At 42.5% G+C, this 17,328-nt stretch overlaps 1 protein-coding gene across 1 annotated transcript in view; it reads right to left on the bottom strand.

The window, feature by feature from the left end:
- Positions 1-966: 966 nt before the first annotated feature.
- Positions 967-17,328, bottom strand: part of LOC120041141 (CUGBP Elav-like family member 3) — a 36,362-nt gene continuing 20,000 nt past the window's right edge. Inside the window, exons 3-13 of the mRNA XM_038986093.1 lie at positions 10,694-10,742; positions 9,776-9,901; positions 9,238-9,317; positions 8,782-8,925; positions 6,990-7,122; positions 6,638-6,778; positions 6,380-6,439; positions 6,164-6,268; positions 5,831-5,974; positions 5,484-5,616; positions 967-1,047 (exon numbers count right to left, since the gene is read on the bottom strand). Coding sequence (XP_038842021.1) covers positions 5,489-5,616; positions 5,831-5,974; positions 6,164-6,268; positions 6,380-6,439; positions 6,638-6,778; positions 6,990-7,122; positions 8,782-8,925; positions 9,238-9,317; positions 9,776-9,901; positions 10,694-10,742 — 1,110 coding nt within the window. The 3' untranslated portion in view covers positions 967-1,047; positions 5,484-5,488. The remainder of the gene's footprint in view (positions 1,048-5,483; positions 5,617-5,830; positions 5,975-6,163; positions 6,269-6,379; positions 6,440-6,637; positions 6,779-6,989; positions 7,123-8,781; positions 8,926-9,237; positions 9,318-9,775; positions 9,902-10,693; positions 10,743-17,328) is intronic.

Raw genomic sequence — 17,328 nt, 5'->3', positions numbered from 1 at the left:
CCCCCCTCCATGTTTCACCGTGGGTATGAGGTGCCTCTCCTTGTACGCATCTCTGTTTCGACGCCAAACATACCGATGCTGTATCTGACCTAAACATTCAATTTTGGTCTCATCTGACCAGAGCACCTTCTTCCAGTCATAATTTAAATGACGTTTGGTAAACTCCAAGCGCTTGCATCTGTGTCTTGGGGTCAGAAAGGGCTTTCTTCTGGGAACCCTTCCAAAGAGCCTGTGGATGTGGAGGTGGCATCTGATGGTGCTTTTTGAAACCTGATGACCCCAAGACGCCACCAAGGCCTGCAATTCTTTCACAGTGACTCTTGGGGATTTTGTTGCTTCTCTCACCATCCTCCTCCCTATCCTGGGGGCAAAATGCATTTGTGTCCTCTATCCGTGAGGTTTTCAGCTGTTCCATGTCTTTCGAATTTTCTAATAATTGCCCTGACAGTGCTCAGTGGTATATTCAATCGTTTGTGGATCTTCTTGTAGCCATTACCAGATTTATGAAGGTCTATGACCATCTGTCTCTTTTGAACTGCTAGTTCTTTTGTTTTCTTCATGGTGTTGGATGACAGCGGGATATTGCATGCGTGTTACCTCATTTTTATACCCTAGTGAAACAGGAAGTGATGTAATGGCTCAATATAGTTCCTTAAGACTTAGATAAACTTAAATAAGTGGAATTTAATTTGTGGTTTAATTTTGGTAGATGTTATTTACAATAACCTTTAAGGGTGCCATTAATTGTGAAACCTTGATTTGGAGGACATTGATTTTTAATTAAATCAATCAATTATTTTGGTTGGTTCCATTGAAACATTAATAAAGTACAGTATTTCTCATGTTGGTATTTTGAGTTTCTCTATAATTATATTGTTTATATTTGTTTAAGCATTGTTTGTGCATTGCCAGTCAGGGGTGCCAGTAATTTTGGAGCCCACTGTATATTTTATCTTATTTTTCGAGAAGTGTTGTTGCTCCTTTGTTATACGGTTTGGGCGAAACCAAAATGCTGGAAGTAGTTTCTTGATAGAACTCATATCTTCCCTGGGAGAGAGAGACAGAAAGAAAGAGAGAGGATGAATACAAATATTCAAATAGTTTAGATGAGCATATACAGTGGAGTCCGAAATTATTGACAGCCTTGATAAAGAGCAAAAATGATTGTATAAATTAAAGAATTCAAACACTGAGCTGTATTGTATGCTCAAAATAATGGGGAAATTCTATTATTTTATACTAATACAATTGTTCAGAGAAAGATTTAGTCATTTTTCTTTTCCTCAGAAAGGTAGGGGTCAAAATGATTGACACCCCTGTTTTCAATACCTCACTTTGCGAGGATAATGTCGCTGAGCCTTTTTCTAAAATGTGGTATGAGTTGGAGAACACATTGGGAGGGATCTTAGACCATTCATCTAATCAAAATCCTTCCAGATCCTTGATATCCTTTGCCTGCGCTTATGGACTACTCTATTCAAACCAAACCAAGTCTGGAGACTGAGATGGCCATTGTCAAATTTTGATTTTGGGGTCAATTAACCATTTCTTTGTGCATTTTGATGTTTACTTCAGTGCTTGGGGTTATTGTCTTGCTGGAAGATTCACTTGTGGCCAAGTTTCAGCCTCTTGGCAGAGTCAACCAGGATTTTGGCTAAAATATCCTGGTACTGGGTAAAGCTCATGATGCCGTTGACTTCTTTGACAAGGCCTACACGTAAGCTATTTTGTTTCAACTGGTCCTGGAGCCTTGTTAAGTTTAACGGCATCATAAACATTACCCAACCAGGCAAACCTGGTTGCCTCTGCCAGGAGGCTGGAACCTGTCCGCAAGTGGATCTTCCAGCAAGACAATCACAAGCACACATCTAAATCTACAAAGAAATTGTTAAATTTGCCAAAAATCAATATTTTGATTCAGTCTCAGGACTTGAAACCCATTGAAAACCTGTGGTTCGAATTGAAGAGGGCAGTCCATAAGCGCATATTAATGATATCAAGGATCTGGAAGGATTTTGTATGGATGAATGGTCTAAGATCCCTCCCAATGTGTCCTCCAACTCATAAAACATTTTTTTTAAAGGCTCAGTGACGGTATCCTCGCAAGGTGAGGTATTGAAAGGTTTTGAAAACAGGTCTGTCAATCACTTAAACCCCTACCTTTTCTTAAGGAAAAAAAAGTATTACTTGTTAAACAAAATCTATTTCACTGAGCAGTATTAGTATAAAATAATAACGTTTTCAAATTTTTGGGAGCATAGAATATAGATCAGTATTTGAATTATATATTTTCTAGAGTAATTTTTCCTCATCTTTATCAAGGGTGTCAATCATTTCTGACTCCACTGTATATTTAATATGTTCACACTCTTCAGTGTGGGAGAAACATCTTCAAACACGTTGGTTACACAGATATCACATGGATGTCCTCATTTTTAACTATACAAGCACGCCTAGGGTACATGCAACTCATACAGTGACAACCATACTGCTGCATTGATGTGCATTTCTTATTTAAATATTTTTTTTGTCTTGTTTTGGCAGGCAAATAAATTCCAAACATGCACAATAGGAATTCTGGGCGGTATTTTTTTGTTGTTCTCTTCTTAATACTCTAGTATAATGTTAAATCTCATTGACCAAACAATTGAGTCAAAAAAGATCAATTCTTATTCAATCATTTTTTTTAAATAACAGAGGACGATTTTCAAACTCATCCTCTTAAATAAGCAGTTATATCAAAGGTTGCACATGAGACCGTAGCCTATGGCTTTTTGTTTGATTGGAAATTCGTAGTAACCCAGAATTCCTACAGAGGAATGCTGTACCTCAGTCAGCAGCACGTGTGATGTGTCACAATGACAACATACAATTTCACCCAAAACTCTCACATGAAATGTTAGTGTCTCACTTGGTACACACAACCACACACACTACTTTATGTATTAATACACACAAGTACTTTATGTGGATCTGCACAGGTACACATATGCACACAGCATCATTATGTCACTAATTTGTAGGTAGGCTACACATACTTATTCTCACAACGAGTCATACCAAAAACAAACAAAGTTCAGGCACAAAGTCACTTGGATTCAATTACAACCTCACAAAAACCCTGCGCTCCCGGAAACTAAAACACCAACCAACTAAACACGGGGGACATGTAAGAATGATAATCATGACAAACAACAAAAAGGAAACTAATCAAAAACAAAATCCATCAAAGGAAATATTTATATCCATGTTTGATTTAGGGTTAATGCTTAATATTGCTCTGCGCAATAAAATACTTATATTACAAACAAATATAATATCATGTCATGATAATCAATTGCTTACAAAATCTCAAGTACAGTGACAGTATAATTGATCAGTGTTTGCAAAACAGGACAAAATAATAGAGGAAACTCACAATGCACCAAACACAATTCATGGTCGCCACAGCAACTCGCCATGCAGTTGAGCATGGTGAATAAAGGCAACGGTCAAAAATAAAATTGCTAATGGCAACCATCACAGGCAGTATTGCCACAGCAACCAACACAGGCCAATTAACTTACAACGCTGTGAGAGGAAGGGGGTTTTAGCGGTTGCTAGGCAACCATAGCCACGTAGTCTCCACGATATATGTATGGACAGGACAGTCTTGACTGTGGTATGATGTTTTTTCAGGAAAATGACACAGCACAAAAACAATAAATAAAAAGTACAAAATAAATTAATGACGTATAATAGTTAGTCTTCAACCCAATCGTACAACACTTGTTATATTTGTCTGGACTATTTAAAATCTACTTTTGAATAATTAAACATTTTGTCAACCCTTTTGTCATGGCAGTGTTATGGCCATATCTCAACAAACCAAGTAGTCCTATGATTTTGTCTAAATGTTTTAAACAACTACTGCTTTTAGAAGACTCCCCTCACTCACATGTGGATCTGGTTCACTTACACTATATATACAAAGTATGTGGGCACCCCTTCAAATCAGTGGATTCGACTATTTCAGCCACAGCCGTTGCTGACAGGTGTTTAAAATCGAGCACACCGCCATGCAATCTCCATAGACAAACATTGGCAGTAGAATGGCACGTACTCAAGAGCTCAGTGACATTCAACGTGGCACTGTCATAGGATGCCACCATTCCAACAAGTTATTTCGCAAATGTCTGCCCTGTTAGAGCTGCTCCGGTCAACTGTAAGTCCTGTTATTGTGAAGTGGAAATGTCTAGGAGCAACAACGGCTCGGCCGCAAAGTGGTAGGCCACACAACCTCACAGAAAAGGGCCGCGTAGCGCGTCTGTCCTTGGTTGCAACACTCACTACCGAGTTCCAAACTGCCTCTGGAAGCAACGTCAGCACTAGAACTGTTTTTGTTGGGAGCTTCATGAAATGGGTTTCCATGGCCAAGGAACCATACACAACCCTAAGATCACCATGCGCAATGCCAAGCGTTGGCTGCAGTGGTGTAATGCTCGCCGTCATTGTACTCTGGACCAGTGGAAACACGTTCTCTGGAGTGATGAATCACGCTTCACCATCTGGCAGTCCGACGGAGGAATCTGGGTTTGGCAGATTCCAGGAGAACGCTACCTGCCCCAATGCATAGTGCCAACTGTAAAGTTTGGTGGAGGAGGAATAATGGTCTGTGGCTGTTTTTCATGGTTCAGGCTAGGCCCCTTAGTTCCAGTGAAGGGAAATTTTAACACTACAGCATACAATTACATTCTAGACGATTCTGTGCTTCCAACTTTGTGGCAACAGTTTGGGGAAGGCCCTTTCCTGTTTACGCATGACAATGCCCCCGTGCACAAAGCAAAGTCCATACAGAAATGTATATTTGTCATGATCGGTATGGAAGAACTTGACTGGCCTGCACAGAGCCCTGACCTCAAATCCATCTAACACCTTTTTGGATGAATTGGAACACCGACTGCGTGCCAAGCCTAATTGCCCATCATCAGTGCCCGACCTTGTGGCTGAATGGAAGTAAGTCCCCACAGAAATGTTAAAACATCTAGTGGAAAGTCTTCACAGAAGAGTGGAGGCTGTTGTAGCAGCAAAGAGGGGACCAACTCCATATTAACGCCCATGATTTTGGAATGAGATGTTCGACGAGCAGGTGTCCACATACTTTTGGTCATGCGGTGTATTTTATCACAGTTGATCCTTTTAATAATGATCTTCCACAAAATTAAAACATAAAATTCTCACTTTATCCCATAACCCCCTTAAGACCTCGAAGCCAGTTCCACTGCATTTTTTCATTGTTGCCCTCTAATCAGATACTGATTTAGACCTGGGACAGCGGTTGGGCGCAATTCATTCTCAGGTAGAACAGAAAACCAGCAGGCTTCGGCCCTCTTAGGTTATAAGATGAATAACCCTGCCATAACCTACCTTAAACACAGTTTCCACTCCCTGTCAATCCCCCTGACCATCCATCTCACCCTTCATTCTCATCCCACCTTGCTCACCTCATTTAGTAGGGTCGGTTGGCATCCTTGGGCCTCTTAAGCTGCACCTTGAGTCTCTTCATGCCAATCTGGAAACCATTCATGGCCTGAATTGCGGTCTGAGCACTGGACGGGTTGTCAAAACTCACAAAACCTGAAGAGAAGCAAACAGTTATAGACAATTCTGTGAAAGTATTAATACTACAAAAGAAGGGAGCAATCCTTCCCAGCACTGCCTCCTCGTTATCATCATTGACTGTGTTCCCAATGTGGCACACTATTCCCTATGGGCCCTGGTCAAAAGTAGTGCACTACATAGGGTGCATCGTGTCATTTGGGACGCACTCGTTGCCGTCACCGTCACTCACCAAAGCACTTGCTCTGATTGGTGGCGCGGTCAACAAAGACCTTTGCTGAGATGACGTTGCCGAAGGGGACGAACATTTGCAGCATCTCTGAGTCAGAGAACTCCTGAGGCAGGTGATAGATGAAGATGTTACACCCCTCAGGCCCTGAGAAGAAGAAGAAGAAGAATACAGGGGAAGGTTAGACCATCAAGGCTCCCTGAGGGGTGCTAACGTGACTTGAGATGATCAGGATGGAGGTAGTGATTGAGGCAGTGTAAACTTTGTGGGAAACCAACATTGAAAATAGTCAAAAGTGAGAATTCATAGGAGGGAGGACAAGTAGGTAGGAATCACCTTCTCGTTGCTGCAGTTGCTGAGGCTGCTGGTGTTGCTGTGCAAGCATTGTGTGTTGGTGTGGGAATGGCTGCCCCACCATTCCATAGGCAGCAGGGTAGGTTGCTGTGGGTGTGTTCGCATACGGAAACATTAAGGACTGTTGAGAGGGCATTTCAAACCTAAAATTTCCTCTGGGAAATTTTAAGGACTCAAACGGACTCACTACTGTCCCACCTGTGTAGTGCTGCATCCCTGCGTATGCTTGCTGAATAGGATCCAAAACTGGACTCTGAGCTGAGAGAGAGAATCAAAGAGAAAAATAACAGCATGATTTATCAACTGCTTTTTGGAGGATGCGTACATGCTCTAAATGGCATTGGGTGCCGTGCATCAGGATTCTTAGTAAACAAACCAAACTCCTAGATAAGGTTAATTTGATTACATTTTCATAATGATACTCTGACTTTGCTTTCATCAGATTAAGTGAGATACCTTGGTAAGAATGAACTCCATTGGTGTACAGGGTTTCAGATGCTGACTGTCCATTGGGTGGAGCTGGCACTGGAGGGTAGCTGAGTGGTGGAGGCAGAGCAGGCACCGGTGTGGCTGCCATGGTGGGCGGAGTGCTGGTACCTGCACAGGAAGACCATTCGGGGACAGACAGACATGGTCAAACAAACACAATAACAAATGCAATAAAATAGTATCAAAGGCAGAATTATATGGGGCAAAGACTCTCGAAAAACAAAATATATACTGTATAAAGAATAAAGAGAAACTGTGAGACGAGCAGAGAATCCTGTAGGAGGGGATGAAGTGATGGAGGATGGGAGCTTCTTATTACCTGAGGTAGTAAGTGATGCGATGGGCGTGGCAATGAGGCTGCTGGGGTTGAGGGCAGCCAACTGCTGCATGGTAATGGTGGATACAGGAGACAAATACGCCGACTGGGCCACCAGAGCCTGCTGCTGCACCAGCTACAAAGAATAAAGAGAGAAAGAGGGAGTCCTTCGATGTCATTCACTGTCAGGATGCGTCCCAAATGGCACCCTATTCCCCATATACAGTACATTCGGAAAGTATTCAGACCCTTTGACTTTTTCCCCAAAAATGTTACGTTACATCCTTATTCTAAAATGTATTCAATAATTTTTTCCCCTCATCAATCTACACACAATACCCCAAAATGACAAAGCAAAAACAGGTTTTTACACATTTTTGCAAATGTATTAAAAATAAAAAGTATTCAGACCCTTTACTCGGTACTTTGTTCAAGCACCTTTGGCAGCAGTTACAGCCTTGAATCTTCTTGGGTATGACGCTACAAGCTTGGCACACCTGTATTTGGGGAGTTTCTCTCATTCTTCTCTGCAGATCCTCTCAAGCTCTGTCATGTTGGATGGGAAGCGTCACTCTACCGCTATTTCAGGTCTCTCCAGAGATGTTACATCAAGTTCAAGTCCGGGCTCTAGCTGGGCCACTCAAGGACATTCAGAGACTAATCCTGCGTTGTCTTGGCTGTGTGCTTAGGGTCCTTGTCTTGTTGGAAGATGAACTTTCTCCCCAGTCTGAGGTCCTGAGAACTCTGGAGTAGGTTTTCATCAAGGATCTCTCTGTACTTTGCTCTGTTCATCTTTGCCTTGATCCTGACTAGTCTCCCAGTCCCTGCCGCTGAAAAACATCCCCACAGCATGATGCTGCCACCACCATGCTTCACCGTGCCAGGTTTCCTCCAGATGTGACGCTTGGCATTCAGGCCTAAGAGTTCAATATAGGTTTCATCAGACCAGAGAATCTTGTTTAGGAGCCTTTTGGCAAACTCCAAGCCAAGTCTGGCCACTCTACCATAAAGGCCTGGTTGGTGGAGTGCTGCAGAGATGGTTGTCCTTCTGGAAGGTTCTCCCATCTCCACATAGGAACTCTGGAGCTCTGTCAAAGTGACCATCGGGTTCTTGGTCACCTCCCTGACAAAGGCCCTTCTCCCCCGATTAGTCTTGGTGGTTCCAAACTTCTTCCAGTTAAGAATGATGGAGGCCACTGTGTTCTTCGGGACCTTCAATGCTGTAGAAATGTTTTGGTATCCATCCCTAGCTCTGTGCCTCGACACAATCATGTCTCGGAGCTCAACGGACAATTCCTTCAACTTCATGGCTTGGTTTTTGCTCTGACATGCACTGTCAACTGTGGGACCTTATATAGACAGGTGTATGCCTTTCCAAATCATGTCCAATCAATTGAATTTACCACAGGTGGACTCCAATCAAGTTGTAGAAAACATCTCAAGAATGATCAATGGAGACAGGATGCGCCTGAGCTCAATTTCAAGTCTCATAGCAAAGGGTCTGAATACTTATGTAAATAAGCTATTTCTGTTTTAAAATGTTGAATACATTTGCAAACATTTCTAAAAACCTGTTTTCGCTTTGTCATTATTGGGTATTGTATGTAGAGTCATAAGGATTTTTTTGTGTAAAAAGTTAAGGGGCCTGAATACTTTCCGAATGCACTGTAGTGCACTACTTTTGACCCATATAAGAAATAGGGTGCCATTTGGGACATAACCATTTTACTACAACTAGTGTGTTACAATCTCTGCATAATGCCTGTGTTTGGGGTTCAGTACTACTAGTACTCACTACCTGTGTGTAGGCATTGTAAGCCCCGAGGTGTAAGGTCATGGGACTGATGACCCCCAGCTGGGACGCCACCTGCTGCATGCGCCTTATCCCTCGCTCTTTCTCAGAGTCGGCGAACTTCACCACTAGGCTGGAGGAGGCACCCTGCAGGGAGAGATTACAGATATTACACAGCAAAAATGACACACATCTCTGTAACCAAATGACCTATATCACTAACACGAGGACTGATGAGGGCATTCCACAAATATGTTCTCACCTCCTATAAATTACAGTAGGCCATGGAGTGTTTGTGTAGGAGGAGGTCTGACGGTAGCAGTGTTTAACTGTTGATGAGTCCCTATGTTGTCTAAATTACTGTGTGTGTGAGTGAGTGAGTGAGTGAGTGAGTGAGTGAGTGAGTGAGTGAGTGAGTGAGTGAGTGAGTGAGTGAGTGAGTGAAAGAGAGAGACTGACCGGTAGAGTGCGGCTCCCATGCAGAGTGCTGATGGCTGCCGCAGCCTCTACGTTGTTCTGGTACTTCACAAAGGCACAGCCTACAAAACATGACACATCGTCAAACCCTGGCCTCCCCTCACGTGACACAACATATCCCTAGAAAATGCATCAGACAATCGGCGCTTCATTAGTTATAGCTGCGTCATTAACTGTGGTCCACAAAACATTAATTTCTTCATCAATCATAGCTCATAAACCACGTTGAGCATTATTAACTATGACCTATAAAACATATTGCATCATTATATTCCCCAGGTCGTTGCTGTACATGAGAATGTGTTCTCAGTCAACTTACCTGGTCAACTAATAGTTAAATAAAATCATAAAATAGTCATACCTCATACAACAAACACAGAAAATGAAGCATCCATCTTTGTAGTGTCACGAGTTTGGATGTGACTGATTCCTGACCTTAATGGTAATATTTTAGTGCTGTTGGTGTTGATGTAAGGCTAGACGTTGTAGCGGTCAGTGTTGCAGTAATGGTGTTAGCTACCTTTGCTAGTGCCGTCAGGCCCGCGGAGCACTGTGCACTCTTCAATGCTCCCAAACGCCTCAAACATCTTCCTCACGTCAGCATCCGACTGCTGCTTCCCCAGCATGCCAGCAAACAGCTTCCGGTCTTCTAAGGGGAATGTGAGGTGAGGCGCCAAAACCGGAACGAAGAGAGAGGAATATGGACAGAGAGTGATGGAGAGAAGAGCAGAGAGAGTGGTTGGTTGAGGCCAATAATAGGTAGAGGCAAAGGGCATGAATTAGAATGGAATAATTGAATGATTGAGAGAGAAAGGATCAAATGTAGGTAAAGAGGAAGAACATGCTCAGGAATTTGCACCTTGTTTTACTTGATTAACCCAATGTGTTAATCAATCAGCTACATTTTTAAATTGGATGTTGTTGCAATATATAGTATATTGATGTCTGTGAATATTGTGCGATAACCCTGCTATATATGGAAAAGGCCACCAGAGTGCATTATCAATAAACCTGCTGCACAAAAGAGCATGATCTGGCTCTGACTGGAATGCTCCTTCGTCATCCACTGTTCTGTACGCTAGGTGACAATGTCTTTGAGGTCATGAAAACAGCAGTTGAAATCGTTATTATATTTACTTTCTTTAGTCTGGCATTTAAGAATGCTTCTACTTGAATATGGGGGGGGGGGGGGGGGGCGTTAGGAGGAATTTCTAGAGGTGTTGTTTAGAAGCAGGTGGTGCTTAGCAGCAGTGACGAGTGGGTATTTTTGTTGAAGCTGGGCTGAAACCATTTCGGGGTTTTGTCTTGAAACGTTGTAGTTTGTTGTTTAAAAAATGTAACACGTTAGACAGGTGTTTTGGAAAGGTGTTGATTGAACAGTTGCAATTCTCTTCAGGTGTTGTTTGAACAGGTGTTGCTATGGAGGGGTGTCTCTTACCCCCTCTGCCCTCGCTGTCTGCTGGCTTCACTTGAATGGGCCGGTTCATCTGAAATAGAAAGCCCACATTACATGGTCCTCTTATCCCAAGGCACATCCATAATTATGAAGATTCTTGTTTATTTGCATATGTACTTTACATACAGTACCAGTCAAAAGTTTGGACACACTTACTCATTCAAGGGTCTTTCTTTATTTGTACTATTTTCTACATTGTAAAATAATAGTGAAGACATCAAAACTATGAAATAACACATATGGAATCATGTAGTAACCCAAAAAGTGTTAAACAAATCAAAATATAGTTTATATTTTGAGATTCTACAAAGTAGTCACCCTTTACCTTGATGACAGCTTTGCACACTCTAGGCATTCTCTCAACCAGCTTCATGAGGAATGCTTTTCCAACAGTCTTGGAGTTCCCACATATGCTGAGCACTTGTTGGCTGCTGTGGAAATTCTACCATGAAGACCTGATTCATGCAGTCTCCTCTGAACAGTTGATTTTGAGATGTGTCTGTTACTTGAACTCTGTGAAGCATTTATTTGGGCTGTAATCTGAGGTGCTGTTAACTCTAATGAACGTATCCTCTGCAGCTGAGGTAACTCTGGGTCTTCCTTTTCTGTGGTGGTCCTCATGAGAGCCAGGTTCATCATGATTTTTGCGACTGCACTTGAAGAAATGTTCGAATTTCTTGAAATTTTCCGGATTGACTGACCTTCATGTCTTAGTAATGATGGATTGTCGTATCTCTTTGCTTATTTGAGCTGTTCATGCCATAATATGGACTTGGTCTTTTACCAAATAAGGATATCTTCTGTATACCACCCCTACCTTGTCACAACACAACTGATTGGCTCAAACGCATTAAGAAAGAAAGAAATTCCACAAATGTACTTTTAACAAGGCACACCTGTTTATTGAAATGCATTCCAGGTGACTACCTCATGAAGCTGGTTGAGAGAATGCCAAGAGTATGCAAAGCTGTCATCAAGGCAAAGGGAGGCTACTTTGAAGAATCTCAAATATTAAATATATACTTTTCTGGTTACTACATGATTCCATATGTGTTATTTCATAGTTTGATGTCTTCACTATTATTCTACAATGTAGAAAATAGTTTAAAAAAAAGAAAAACCCCTTGAATGAGTAGGTGTGTACAAACTTTTGACTGCTACTGTACATATATTGTGTATGTATGTAGAACACAAGAAAGGGCTGGAATATGAGCTGGCCACTCCCTCGGCTTCTAATGAAGCCCTGCCCATCACCCTCCTGGTTTACTGTTCTTCTTTTCCTCTCTCATTCCCTATCCATTATATTCCCTCCCAGAGAGTGAGTGTGTCTCTCTCTCTCTCTCTCACACACACACACACACACACACACACACCACACCACACACACGCACACACAGGAAAAGCACCCACACACAGGCACACAACTACGCGGGATTAGGCAAGTGATAAGATTAAGAACGCTCGCTGGCTAATCCGGATTACAGAAGCACGCTGGATTAGAATGGTGGGAGATTCTGAACAGAGAGAGAGGGGGAAGGAGCTGTAGAGGAATGGATAGAATCAGAGTAAGGAAAGAGCAACCAAAACAAATAAGGAAACAGACAACCTTTCACACATCATAAAAACACAATCCACAAAAATTACTTTTGTGGACCATTGACACAATCATTATAATGATGCAGGTCAAGCTTGGCACTTCTATACTCTCTTTCACATGTGTGGTTGTGCACTGAGAAGGAGAGCAGGTGGAGGATGCAGAAAGGACAGTGATTGGCGAGCAGAGAGGAGCATAGCAGAGTCACAGTGTGTTAACGGTGGCTTAATTAAGGTCTTAATTATGGAGCTGGTGACATTTGAGTCAGTCACTGATCCCTGTCTCTGATTGATCATCCTTGATTGGTCACCAGGAGACAGTATTGATCAGTGCTGGCAGGGCCCTTGCCATCTGCATGCACAAACATTATCACCAGCAGGCCTTGGGTTTCTAACGGAGTGTCCCATTGATTACGACAATTAATTAGATGACCATGTGGATTAAGAAGCACCTGTTTACCGGGAAGGATTGAAAACAGTCATCAAAATGCATTTTTACGTTGTGAATGCTCCCGGTAGTCAGTAAATAGAATAGAATTTTGTGCTCAGAGGTGATGTTTTTCTACACGCCTCAAATGTTCGGCAAAGTCACCTTGGATAAAGTCGTCCACTAAATGAGTTGCGGAATAAATGCAGTCCTAATTTGCAACGGGTGAAAGACTACTGTATTAAAACACAGAACAAAACCAAAAGATCACATCTTAGCCTACACTTCGACTTTAACGACACAGCCTAATCATGACACAACAAATGTCTCAAATCGAATTTTAGGATGTAATATGCCCTGAATAAAATATTACAGAGTATGTTTCCTATAAACGCTAGGTTAGTCTATCTATGACTTGAGTGCTTCCACGGTTACCACGGTTGTGATAAGGAGATGAGAAGCTGAGCAAATGGCACAAGATAATGGAATTAGATTATAGTGGAGAAGTGGAGGCCAACAAGGCAGTGGCACTCGAGGTTGACACGGCAACCAGCCCTGCTAATCTGACAAAGTCTCCACCTCGCATTGCGGTCACCATGACAACCCTGTGATGAGATCCACAGCAGGTAAACAAGGTTGCCCAGAACATCGTGCGTAGGGGAGAAAAAGAGATGGATGAAGGAGAGAAAAAACCCTATGAGAAATAAAGGGTTGTACTAGGTTGAGAGACGCTGGGATTATTAGATGTGTATGTCGTGAGGGAGAAAGGATGCTTGGGGGAGAACTGGAATTGTAGGGACAAAAGGACAAGGGATGGTGCCTGTTGCATTTAATTGCTGCCTCAAGGGCAGATACTGTAGGGACCAAGAAAATGTCTGCTTCTATTACACTGTGCAAGCCGAGCCACTTTAATATTTTTCTCTTCTATATTTTCTCTTTTTCTGCAAATCAACAGGCTCATTTTAAAAACAAAGCACAGATTAAACCCGGCCAAAGGCCAAACCCGCCCTATCTGTGACCCAATTTAGCTTTAAATGTGCATGTTGTCCTTTTTTCAAATCCAAATATACAGAGACATTATGATAATTATTCAAACTCAACAAACACAGTGGCACAAACATAACGTCCACATAGGCAGTCTTTGCACACATACACTGTTCCTGGCAGTCTCATATGTATAGACACTCTCTTGCTCACATTGACATGAGCACACAGTTAATCTTTCCCTCTGTGATGCCAAAAAGGATTTCACTGGGATTACAGTATGAGATATTAAATCCATAGATTATCCAATCAAATCACAGCAAGACCCCTCCCCCACACCTGACCCCATCCCCTCAATGCAAACACACACATTACCCTACAGATGCTTGTGCACACACACACACACACTCAGACACACACTTGCATTTATTGAGCAGTTTGAATGTGGGATGTGAGATGATAGGAGAGACAGGGTGTGTACATCCCTGTTAATCACATTCTTCCCTCCTTTCTTACCCTCTTCCAAACCAGAGAAAAGCTCATAATCTCTTGTCCCCTCCACTCACTCACTGTATCAATAAGTCCCAAATAGGCTGAAGTAAAGAGGGTGACATATATGTCTCCCCTTTTTATCTCAAATCCATTCTGCCTGTCTTCCAGAAAAGCAGGGACTCTGAACGGTAAATATATCAGTGGAGACCATCTCTGTATTTTTCAAGAGCTTTTACAAGGAGGGAGGGAGGGAGGGGGGGGGAGGGAGGGAGGGAGGATGGGGGGGCACAATGACAATTTTTCTCCCTTCTCTCCATCACACAGCACTGGTCATTGCATCACACCGGTTACCTAGCAACCTGGCATCTCTCGTCCCCACCGTCTCCTGGCAACGAGACCTGGGACCATAATCAACCTGCCACCCCATCCCCCCTCTTCTCTCCGCTCCCTCATCTCTCCCTCCACATCACAAACACACACTAACAGAGATACTTAAGAGTACAGAAAATACATCGGTGGAAATATAGGCTATATCTCTATTCGCAGATGCAAACAAAAAGAAACTCACACAGACATAGAAAAACACTCAGGCGCACAAAGAGATGAACAAAGTAACAAAGGCAGGCGCAGAAACAGAGGTACAATCACAAACACAAACAAAGACAGGAAATCTCCCACGCACACACACACACGTGCCAACAACCTGTAATCAAAGTCTGCTATCAGTATGTCACTGTTACTCCTCCCTAGTCATGCTCGGTCTGTCTATATATTCAAGGCTCTCTGGGGTTGGGTCGTACATAGAAATAGAATCCCTATTGTAGAATTACTAAACAATTCTATTTATTTGGGGTCATACAAGAGGAAGAGAGAGAAGTACCACAATTATTTATGCTACTCTGTCCTCTAGCTGCTTTTCTTCATCAGAAGATGCACAGTGTATCTCTAAAAGTAGAGTTACACTACATGACCAAAAGTATGTGGAAACCTGCTTGTCGAACATCTCATTCATAAATCAAGGGCATTAATATGGAGTTGGTCCGCCCTTTTCTGCTATAACAGCCTCCACTCTTCTGGGAAGGCTTTACACAGGATGGAACATTTCTGCCGGGACTCACTTCCATTCAGCCACGAGCATTAGTGAGGTCGGGCACTGATGATGGGCTTGTTCCAATTCATCCCAAAGCTGTTAGATAGGGTTTGAGGTAAGGGCTCTGTGCAGGCCAGTCAAGTCCTTCCACACCGATCTTGACAAACCATTTCTGTATGGACCTCACTTTGTGCACGGGGGTATTGTTATGCTAAAACAGGAAAGGGCCTTCCCCAAACTGTTGCCACAAAATTAGAAGCACAGAATCATCTAGAATGTCATTGTATGGAACTAAGGGGCCAAGCCCGAACCATGTAAAACAGCCCCAGACCACTATTTCTCCTCCACCAAACTTTAGAGTTGGCACTATACATTGGGGAAAGTAGCATTCTCATGGCATCTGCCAAACCCAGATTTGTCCGCCGGACTACCAGATGGTGAAGCAGGATTTATCACTCTAGAGAATGCGTTTCCTCTGGTCCAGAGTCCAATGGCGGCGATCTTTACACCACTCCTGCCGACACTTGGCATTGCGCATGGTGATCCTAGGATCCTAGGCTGCTCGGCCATGGAAACCCATTTCATGAAGCCCCCGACGAACAGTTCTTGTGCTGATGTTGCGACCAGAGGCAGCTTGGAACTTGGTAGTGAGTGTTGCAACTAGGGTTGCAAAGGGTTGGAACCTTTACGATAAATTTCCGTAATTTGTCCGGAAATTTTCCATGGGAAGTTAAGCCCGGGAATTTGGGGAATTTTGCTTAAATTCATCAAAAAAGTTAGCTATTAACAGTGAATCTTTTTTGTGGGATACACATAAGGCAATTCTAGGTCTTGTGGCATATTTTGGTTTAACTATCCCCAATTCAATGGAATTGCAACCCTCTGCATGCACAGTGCATTCTTCCATCACATGTGCAGTGCACTCTTCCATCACATGTACAGCTGATTGTCAAGATCTTGCACACTAATGAGATGGTATTGAGCCCACACTACTACACTGTCTGAGCCAAGGACTACATGCTTTCTGGTAAGTTTTGATTACAATACTGGGTGGGGTGAATATATTTTATATGACATACATGATTTTGTGTTAACTAGTAAATAGTAGCCTACAGCAAAGTGTGTTTAAATCATTTCTAACTTGTTAACAATTTCTGCTAGTTTGTTTTTGCTACCATGTGGGTTTAGCTTGCTTGAGCCTGCTAACTGAGGAGTGTTAATTCACCTGTTTCCATACATGTTTCATTTTAAAACATGTATCTTAAAAGGAGTTGTTTAATCTAACTGCTTAACTATTTATCTTACTCATTTTTTTCTAATCTTTACAGGAAAATGCCACAGGCACTATCTGATGTGTGGAGACGTTTCACTGCAGCTAATGTAGAAGGAAAAGCTGTGTACATTTGCAAATACAGTGCCAAATCATATGTGAAGAATGCAACAAAGATGTAGAATCATCTGGCCAAGTGCATAACGTTCCCTCAGCGCTCACAACAAGCAACCTCTGACAAAAGTCCCTCTACTTCTATTCGAGGTGAAAATTTTGAATCAGACACCTTATCGATAGCAACAGCTCATGGTCCTCCTGGAATCAGATGGTTTTTTAACTTAATGGAGGAACGTAATCAGAGAAATGCTGATGAATGTCTGCCTTGAGCTGTGTATGCAACTGGTTCACCTCTGATGCTCACAGGCAATGTGTATTGGAAGAGATTTCAGAATGTTCTTCGCCCAGCATACACCCCTCCAACCAGACATGCTTTATCTACTAATTTGCTGGATGCAGAGTTCAACAGAGTTCAAGTGAAGGTCAAGCAAATCATAGAGAAATCAGACGGTAGTCCTACCCTCACATCACACCCATTGGCTGTGCTGCTCATGCAATGAATCTGCTCCTCAAGGACATCATGGCACTGAAAGCAATGGATACACTCTACAAGAGAGCCAGTGAAATGGTTAGGTATGTGAAGGGTCATCAAGTTATAGTTATAGCAGCAATCTACCTCACCAAGCAAAGTGAGAAGAATAAGA

Source organism: Salvelinus namaycush, unplaced genomic scaffold, assembly GCF_016432855.1.
Source record: "Salvelinus namaycush isolate Seneca unplaced genomic scaffold, SaNama_1.0 Scaffold41, whole genome shotgun sequence".
Lineage (NCBI taxonomy): Eukaryota > Metazoa > Chordata > Actinopteri > Salmoniformes > Salmonidae > Salvelinus > Salvelinus namaycush.
Note: the sequence above shows the minus strand (reverse complement) of the source record. Positions and strands in the feature narration are given on the sequence as shown.